The sequence below is a fragment of the Rhineura floridana genome, chromosome 1 (assembly GCF_030035675.1).
Source record: "Rhineura floridana isolate rRhiFlo1 chromosome 1, rRhiFlo1.hap2, whole genome shotgun sequence".
Lineage (NCBI taxonomy): Eukaryota > Metazoa > Chordata > Lepidosauria > Squamata > Rhineuridae > Rhineura > Rhineura floridana.
In genome coordinates this window covers 278,194,019-278,203,737 of record NC_084480.1, presented here as the reverse complement: position 1 = coordinate 278,203,737, position 9,719 = coordinate 278,194,019, and the positions used below count along the sequence as shown (strand labels likewise).

Genomic DNA, 9,719 nt, shown 5'->3' with positions numbered 1-9,719 from the left:
TAAAACAGTGGATAGCGTTTGTAGGGAACTGGAGCAGAGACATCTCATTTTGTAAAAAGAACAAGACAATGGGAACACAAGGAACTTACCATCAGAGGACATCAATTCATCAATGATATCGCTGTTAATTATGCCTGTTAACACAAAAACATATTCATGGCTATCTACATAGGCAGTAAGATCAAATTAGTGAATAAATGGGAGGGAGCTGTGAGGCTCTCGTACTTTTACTTAGCACTTGCAGTTAATCAAGTAAACATATTAGTTGGCTACAGTTATTGAAAGCTCCTGAAACTTTCTCCTGAGCTTCTAATATTTCATGTAGGCTATTCTCTGGTGAAACAGAAATAAAGAGCTGCTTCACACCCAACTGTTCTCAAGTTACAGGATTCAGAACAAAACAAAACGTCAGGCCAGAAGAACACATTGTCAACTACCAGCCCCATGGCCTCTTTAACATATCCTGAAGGGACAGCTAGAGAGAAACCAGGATCACTTTAGAGTATTTTCATAATAAAAACACGCTCAGCATTTATGTAGAACTTTGTTGAAATTGGACCATTGGTCTCACCTGAAGGGTGATTTTCACATGAGTACGGCCATCACTGCGGGTTATAGCTCCACCTATCGTGTGAAGGCAAGAATGTTTTTGAAGTCAAGACTAGGGACGTCAGGCCCCTCCCACTCTCCAGTTCATTCGCAGCGAGTCTAAAGAGAAATATCTTAAAATACAAGAAAAAGGCCAACAGGCCTGCCAGCAGGAAAATAACACAATAATAACAGTCATAATAACGTGACTCCAACACAGCAAGATAACAGAACTAGCAGTCTTGACTTCACTAGAAAATTTAAATATAATAGCGTAACAGTAATATATAACACATTATAAAACAATCTAGTCATCCTCCAACTGGGAGGGTCGTGATGGCCGTACTCATATGAAAATCACCCTTCAGGTGAGACCAATGGTCCATTTTCCATATGAGTCTGGCCATCACTGCGGGATGTACCAAAGCAGCCCATACAGGGAGGGACCGCCCACATGCTAATCCTCATTAAGAACCTGTTGCAACACTCGTCTGCCAAAAGAGGCGTCAGCAGAGGCATAGTGATCTATTTTATAATGCCTTATAAACGAGCGTGGGGTAGACCAAACAGCAGCCCTGCAAATATCAGCAACAGGAGCGTTTGTAGCAAAAGCAGCCGTAGTAGCCACTGACCTGGTTGAATGAGCAGTTATGCTAGCTGGTACTGGAGGCTTAAGAGATTCGTAAGCTAAGGCAATACATGCCCGCAACCAGCAGGATAAGGTGGAATTAGCTACTTTATGCCCCATAGAACGTGGATTAAAGGATACAAATAGAGACTCAGTTCGTCATATATACTGGGTCCGAGACAGGTAGGTCTTGAGAGCCCTCCGAACATCCAACAAATGCCAAGCCTTCTCGAGAGGATGGGAAGGATTCGGACAAAATGAAGGAAGAACAATGTCCTGGTGGCAGTGGAAAACTGAATCGACCTTGGGACGGAAGGAAGGATCAGTCTTCAGTACAACAGAGTCCTTGTGGAAGACACAGAGATGGCAAGCAGAAGACAATGCACCCAGTTCCGAAACTCTTCTCGCAGACGTGATTGCGATCAGGAACAGGACCTTGAAGGACAGCAGATGTAGAGGCACAGTCCTGATAGGTTCAAACGGAGGACGTTGCAAAGCCTGCAGAACCTTTGACAAACTCCATGAGGGAAACCGATGGACAACAGCCGGAGATCGTAGAGCAACACCCCTCAGAAAGCATTTGATGAACGGATGTGAGGCAATAGTCGCACCAGAAGGAGACACTGAAAGAATAGACGACAAAGTCGAGGCATGTGGACGTAAGCCACTATGGAGATATTGCAGCACCTGTTGCATGGTGGCCTGGGAAGGATCGTGGTGGTGGGACTGGCACCACTTGGAGAAAGCTACCCAAGTATGTCGATAAATACGAGTGGTAGATGGTCTTCTCGAGGCCGAGATAATATCAATAACAGTGTCAGACAGGCTAGCCGACCTCAAATGTCCCCATTCAAAAGCCATGCTGTTAGATTGAGCCAAGTGGGGTCCTGATGCCATATTGGACCCTGGGATAGAAGGTCTGGCCTGACTGGTAGTGGCCAAGGATCCATCACTGACATTGCAAGAAGATACGAGAACCATGGTCAGCGTGGCCAATATGGTGCTATCAGAACCAGCCGTGCCCTCTCGCTCCGCGCCTTCCTCAAGGTTTTGGCTAACAGTGGTATTGGAGGGAAGGCGTATAAAAGACCGTCTGGCCACGGTATTGACAGAGCATCCACTGCTTCCGCTGTTGTGTCCAGGTATCGGGCAAAGTACCTGGGAAGCTGGCAATTGCGACTGGAAGCAAACAAGTCGATTGAGAAGGCGCCGAACCGACACTGAAGACGATGGAAAACGGTTGGATGAAGCTTCCATTCTCCCGGAAAAACCTGTTGTCTGCTGAGCCAGTCTGCTGTCACATTCCAAATCCCTCTGAGATGTTCTGCTTTCAGGGATTGTAGATGTTGTTCTGCCCAGACGAAGATGAGGAAGGCTAGGTCCTGCAGAGGGCGGGACCTGGTGCCCCCCTGTCTGTTCAAATGTGATTTTACACACGTGTTGTCCGTTCGAATGGGAACATGGTCCAAAGGGGACAGAGACTGAAAATGAAGTAGAGCTAAGTGGACAGCCTTTAGCTCCAGCCAACTGATGCTCTGAGTCTGCTCTGCGGTGGACCAAACCCCCTGAACATACTGGGAGTTGCAGTGGGCTCCCCAGCCGATGAGACTGGCATCTGTGGTGACAACAGTTCTGCGGGGTTCTCTGAACGGAGTGCCCTTGGAAAGATGTTGGACCCTTGTCCACCAGCGGAATGAAAGGCGCAGTGCAGGGCTCAACGGAACTTTGCGATGATTGGAGCTGGCAATGTCCTGTTGAAAAGGCAACAAAGCCCACTGAAGGTGACGAGTGTTGGCTCGAGCCCATGGCACAATATGGATGGTAGAGATGAACATTCCGAGCGCCCTGGCTAGAAGCATGACATCTGTGAATGTTTGTTGCATCAAGGACCTTGCGATGTTTGTGATGGCAGTGATGCGATCTGGAGACAGGAACACCATTGCCTCCAGGGTGTCCAACGTCGCCCCTAGATGTAGTAGGCATTGGGTTGGGTGAAGATGGCTTTTGTCAAAGTTGACAAGCCAGCCGTAGGCCTGCAAGACATTGAGGGTGAGCATTATATGATGATGAGCCAGCTGCTCAGAACTTGCCCGTATTAACAGATCATCCAGATATGGGTAGAGATGGACCCCCTGAATCCGGAGATAAGCCACTAAGATGAGTAGCACTTTGGTAAATACTCTCGGGGCAGAGGAGAGGCCGAACGGCATCGCTCTATATTGGAAGTGCTGGGGGCCAAAAGCAAACCGAAGGAATTTTCTGTGGGCTATGCAAATGGGCACATGGAGATACGCTTCCTTTAGGTTGATAGACAAATCTTGTTTTGGCACAGCAAATAGGAGGGAGTACACCCCTTCCGACCTCTCTGTTGTAGGGACTGGCTCTATCGCCGCTATGTCCAAGAGGTGATGTATAGCTGTCTGCATGATGCCGTGCCTATCTGGCGCCCTGGGACAGGGAGAGGGATGGAACTTGCCTGGTGGGGTTGCCCAAAACTCTATTGCATAGCCGTAACAAAAAAGGTCCCTGATCCAGGCGACCTTAGTCAGACGCAGCCAATGGTCTCCAAACATAAGCAGTCTGCCCCCAACCGGTAGTACATTAGAACTGTTTGTTCTGGCGAGACTCTCCCCTATATGAGGAACCTCTGTGCCCTTGGTACTGACCTCTGCCCTGGAAACGTCTGTTCCAGGCTCCCCAGAAGGGACGGGCGTTATAGGATCGGAAGTTGCGGTCTCGTCCTCCTGGCCGCGTTCCTTGAAAGGGCTGGTTCGTGCAGAAAGAGGGGAAGCGCCTGAAAGGCCGGTGCTCAACATTTTTGACAGTGGCCAAAACCAGTTTTCGAGCATCCTTCGGATCAACAAGCACTGCCTTTAGGGCATCGTCGCCGAAGAGTAAAGATCCAGAGTAAGGTGCCCTGGAGAGATTGACTCTGGCTGTGGAATCAGCTTGCCAGTGACGAAGCCAAAGGGTTCGCCGAGCGACTATCTGAGCCGTCATGGCTCGTGCTCCCAGTTGATTGGCGTCCAAGGTGGCATCAGCTACAAACGCCGCTGTCTTGCGCAACTTTATTAGTGACCTTCTCATCGATGCAGGATCAGGATTAGGATCCTCTAGAAGATCATCCAGCCACAACATTGCTGCCCTGGAGAAAATAGAAGCCGATGCGGAGGCACGCATGGAGAAAGCGGTGGCCTCATGATTCTTGCGTAGAGCGAAGTCTAACCTCTGCTCAGTAGCGTCCTTTAGTTGGGATTCCCCTTCCCGTGGCAAAAGAGAGCGAGAAACAAGACTAGCAATAGACTCGTCTATGCCGGGAACGGCCAGTTTGTTGGTAAAGTCAGGAGCCAGAGAGTAAAGCTTGTCCGCAAGGTTCTTGAAGCGGCGAGCTTGCAAGGGATGAGTCCATTCGTCGGCGGCCAGTTTTGCGATGGGATCTGGCACCGGGAGGTAATGTTCTACTGGTGCAGGTGATTTCAGAACCCTGGCCCCTTTAATAGCTGGAGCGGTAGCTGCAGGTGGAATAGCTTGGAGACCAAGGGTGCTAACTACCCTGCGAACAAGAGGCTGATAGTCGGAGGCATTGAACAAGCGGTACGAGGTATCCTCATGTTCCGAATAATCACTTCATTTGTCACCTTCAGCTTGTTCAACGAAGGGTGACTACGCCCCACACGAGAAGTCATCAATACCTCTGCCTCTGGCAGTATCATAAGGATTTGGGGAGCAAGATGAATTTGCCTCATTATATACATATTGGTTCGTACTGTGCTGAGGTATGGCAGGGACCTGTGGTGACTGCGTTTGTAAAAATGACAACATGCCTTGTAACTGTGAAAGGAACTCATGAGACAGCTGCAGCCCCGGTGCCGCAGATGGAGGCGCTTGAGTAGGTGGCACAGTGGACTGTGACATCGGATAAGCCCTGGGCAGCAACATTGGAGGAGGCTGGCTAGTTGTTGGCTGTGCAGGAAAACCCGCACATTCCTCTTCGTCAGAGGAAGCAGCAGGAGAATGAAATACGTCTGTTAACTGTTCCTGGACTGCTCTAGTGTGGGTCGGAGCAGAGGCATAGCGTGGGCGTTTGGGTTTGCTGTGGCTGGAAAGGTGTTTAGTCTTGGCCGCAGCTTTGACATGCTTAGTCTTAGTTGTCTTAGATGGTTGTAGCTTGGCTGTCTGAGGCATCTCTGGCTGTTCCGCCATCTTATATTCTCTATGGGTTTCAGTACACGGCCACAGAGGGGGCAGAATGTAAAGACCCGAACAGGCTCAGTACACGACCACAGCGGGGGTAGAATGCACTGGCAGATGGCTGAGTACACGGCCACAGAGGGGGCAGAATGTACCGGAGGGCAGAACGTACAATATTAACAGCCTTACAGTATTAGCAGCTTGGTACACGGCCACAGAGGGGGCAGAATGTACTGTTTATACAGTCCTGGTACATGGCCACAGCGGGGGCAGAATGTACTGTTTATACAGTCCTGGTACACGGCCACAGAGGGGGCAGAATGTACAGATCAAAGAACTCGTGCACAATCTCAGCAGTCTTGGTGCATGGACGGATGAATGTATAAATCAAAAAGTCTATTGCCCAGCCACAGCCTTGATGATCCGGATGCAAACGTGCAGCATCCGAGAGAAACAGGAGCAGTAGTTGCGGAGACTAGCGCATGTAGAACTGTGGATTCTTATCTGCAGCACACATACAGGGCTAGACTCACTTTTATTATTAGTACTGAGGTGAACAGAAAGAGCGGGAAAAAGTTGGTAAAAATGGTGCCCGCTATGAGTGGGTAAACAATGCAATCAAAAATGGCGGCTACAACGAAGGGGCAATGGTGGCTCTGAGGGTCTGAAAAGCGTGCTGCAGCCGCGAGGAAAAAAGAAGTCGCGGCTGGAAAAGGCAGACAGGCGAGACTTGGTCAGGGAAGCAGAGCGGCTGGGGAAGGACCGGCTGAGGGGGTAATAGGGAATAAGCTACAGCCGCTGACTGAAAACCCGTCGCGGCAAGGCTTTAAAGCCGCGGAGCGAGGCAGGGAGGTCGAGTAGCCCGGGGGGGGGGAGCCGCAGCCGCAGGCTCCTGGCCGAAAAGGGGCAGAGAGGGGGAAAAACCGCTGCCGATCGAGGCGGGCAGCAATGCAGCTGGTCTGGGACTAAAGCAAAGAAAGCCGCTAAGCAGGCTCCTGAAAGACGGGCAGGGAGCTGCTGCCGCAAGCTCCCGCCTGAAAAAACAAAAGAGCCGCAGCCGTGGTCTTTACAGAGCCGAGTCGAGAATCTGGAAAAAATAACTTGTCCCGTGCAAGGGAGAGAGCAGAGAGCTGCAGCCGCAAGCTCTCGCCGGAAAAAGGTAAAAAACTGCAGCCGCGGTCTGTTAAAGAGCCGTAAGGCTCCAACCTGGGGAAAAAGAAATTGGCCCGGGAAGGGAGAGCCCCCGCAAGGAAATCCCCCAGGGATAAGGACAAAGACAATGTTAAACACGAGACAGAGGGGAGGAAAGAACGTGGGAAACACACATAAACAGACCTCCACACTCTGTCAGACAATACACAGAAAAAGTACAAAAACTTAGCTAGAAGCTACGCCAACTGAATTTGAAACTTGTTCGTACGAAGGCAAGAATGAACTGAAGAGTGGGAGGGGCCTGACGTCCCTAGTCTTGACTTCAAAAACATTCTTGCCTTCGCACGATAGGTGGAGCTATAACCCGCAGTGATGGCCGGACTCATATGGAAAATGCTTCACATTGTCAGTAATCCTTGCGATCGTCCTCTTAATGAACCTTTTCCAACCTGACATCTTCCAGATACTTTAGGATCACAATTCTTACTAACCCTGGTTGTGGTTGGGCTAATAGAAGTTGCAGTCTGACAATATCTGGAGGGCAGGCAGGCTGGGGAAGGCAGCTTTTCACATAGGTCGGTATGACGAGACTATTATTATTATCTTTATTTATACCCCACCCTTTTTCCAAACTGGAACTCAAGGCGGCTTCCAGATAAAAATAAGTACATATCATTAAGAACCTATAAAAATATAAAACTTATAAACATAAAATCAGCATTAAAACAGGATTAAGCTATTAAGATGTTAAAACCAATGAGATATACACTTAAAATACTGCAACCCAGTTTAGGAGCATACAAGTAAAACAATAACATACAGCATCCTCTTCAGTCACTACCCTTAAAACCTTCAGTTCCAAAGGCCTGCCGGAAGAAAAAAGTCTTTAGCTGTTGCGGAAGGACTGCACAGAGGAGGCCATTCTTGCCTCCCTAGGGAGGGAGTTCCAGAGCCTAGGGGCAGCCACCAAAAAGGCCCTATCTTGTGTCCCCACCAGTCGCACTTGTGAAGGTGTTGGGATCATGAGAAGGGTCTCTCCTGAAGATTTCAGGGCCCGGGCAGATTCATATAGGGAGATACGGTCTGGTATGTGTTACTGGGAATGGGGCGGGGGGGGGGGGGGAACAGAGCTAATCTCAGACACAGAAGCCTGTCTACAGTCACCTAGCAAGTTTATGGAAGATATGAAGTCACATATGCATTGAAATCATACAGGGATGAGCTTGTCATTGTTTCCGCAACATTCCTGTACAGGGATTCAAGCACAAAATGTCCAGTTGCCCAACATTAATATTCTCTACAGCAGCACTTCTATTGCTTTTCAGTATATGACAATGGCAAGTCAGTGCACAGTGGAACTGCATTTCTAACTTGTAGGTAGAAACAGTATTTTGAGGCAGCCACTTTCTCTGTTCTTGTTTGCATACCAAGGCTTAAAAGCAGCAGTGTCTCAAATGAGCTACAGATTAGGTGTTGCTTTGAAGCCTGAATATTAAGGCTTAGAAAAAGCAGGTAGAATGCATGTCCAAGTAGTATAAAGTTGGGAATTCTAGCTATCGTTAATGACAGAGGAAAACCAGAAGTCTAAGATTGCTATGCTCACTTGGAATGTTCTGTCCATCCTAAAGGTAAAGGTGTCCGCGCACTTATAGAGCAAGTCGTTTCCGACTCTTAGGGTAACGTCTTGCGACGTTTACAAGGCAGACCGTATATATGGGGTGGGATTGCCAGTTCCTTCCCCGGCCTTTCTTTACCCCACAGCATATGCCGGGTACTCATTTTACCGACTATGTATGGATGGAAGGCTGAGTGGACCTCGACCCCTTTTACCGGAGATTCGACTTCCTCCTTCTGTTGGAATTGAACTCCGGCCGTGAGCAGAGCTTCGGCTGCGTTACCGCCACTTACCACTCTGCGCCATGGAGGGTCTGTGTCCATCCTACGCATGTACAAAACTAATGCTGATCTAAAACAGGATGACTGATTTTTCTTTCTCATCACAGAAGCACTCCTTCCTTTTAGTGATTTCTCAGTGAAGTGCAATTATAGAACAGGAGAGAAGAGGAAACATATTTGTGTTTTGCTGAAGCAGCTGGACATATTCTTCGTGTCTTGCTGTGTTGCGATGGTATACAATAAAGCTACCAGCAGAGTACAAGAAGACAGGGAGCATTTCCGCTTCCCCTCTATCAGAGTGAGGAGAATGCAAGAGCTTCATTTGTTTCAGTGACTGATATTGTTAAATAGCCAAAACTGACTGGCTCTACAGCATTGCAAGGGCCTTTTTTTAAGCACCACAGTAGATACTGGAATGGACTGGTGTGGAAAGGGTAATTGGGAGGATCCAAAAGCCCCTTTCCCACCAAACCTATTTGCCCATGAACATTTGCTTCAGCATCTCACAAAACAACTATAGGAGTAAAGGTTCTCTCACAGAAATTCAGCCAGTGTTAAGCCATCAAATAGAAAGCCCACAATTACAATACTGTCATCAAATAGCAGCACTAGGCTGCTTTTCTGTTTTGCATTTTAGCACAATGACCACCTTCCCCCTTCCCCTCTCAAAGTTGGCATCAAGAGAAATATATTATTTACCTCCAGGCTCATCCATCTTTGCTATGTCAAATGTATTTGGCTTCAGAATTCTATTAACATCCAGTGGAAAGAAGGACTGGCAGGTATTTGAGCTAGGTGTGGTTTCTGTTATCACGCTGTCATACAGCTCTGATTCTGGAATGCTGGCATAAAGAGTTTCAGGAGTTGGGCTATCTTGGAAACTCATGTCTAGAGAGTGGAAAAGTTCCCATTAGAAACTGACAATATTAACTCAATGCAATAGACAAATTAATGGAACACTACCTTTTTGATATAAGGCAAACTCTCGTTACCATAAGCTCACATTTTGTAAAATATTAGCATACATGTGTTTGCAGTGACATTAATGTAGCAAAATATATACGTCTTGTTTTGTATGCCTTGAAACGTGTTAAAGATTCAAAGGGAGCAGTTCTGCTGATTACCCTCAAAAAGTAATTCTTGATACATGGATTATGTTGCTAGATTTTAGAGTAGTCAAATATAGAAGATGTCACTCAATATTGTACTTCCATCTAAAAAATGGTTACGCCCCACCTCCTGTAAAGTACACAGTGCATGGTTA

The 9,719-nt window shown here is 47.9% G+C and overlaps 1 protein-coding gene across 1 annotated transcript in view; it reads right to left on the bottom strand.

The window, feature by feature from the left end:
• The window catches only part of E2F5 (E2F transcription factor 5), a 29,370-nt gene that overhangs the window by 4,633 nt on the left and 15,018 nt on the right, over positions 1 to 9,719 (bottom strand). Inside the window, exons 7-8 of the mRNA XM_061602397.1 lie at positions 9,155 to 9,343; positions 90 to 134 (exon numbers count right to left, since the gene is read on the bottom strand). Coding sequence (XP_061458381.1) covers positions 90 to 134; positions 9,155 to 9,343 — 234 coding nt within the window. The remainder of the gene's footprint in view (positions 1 to 89; positions 135 to 9,154; positions 9,344 to 9,719) is intronic.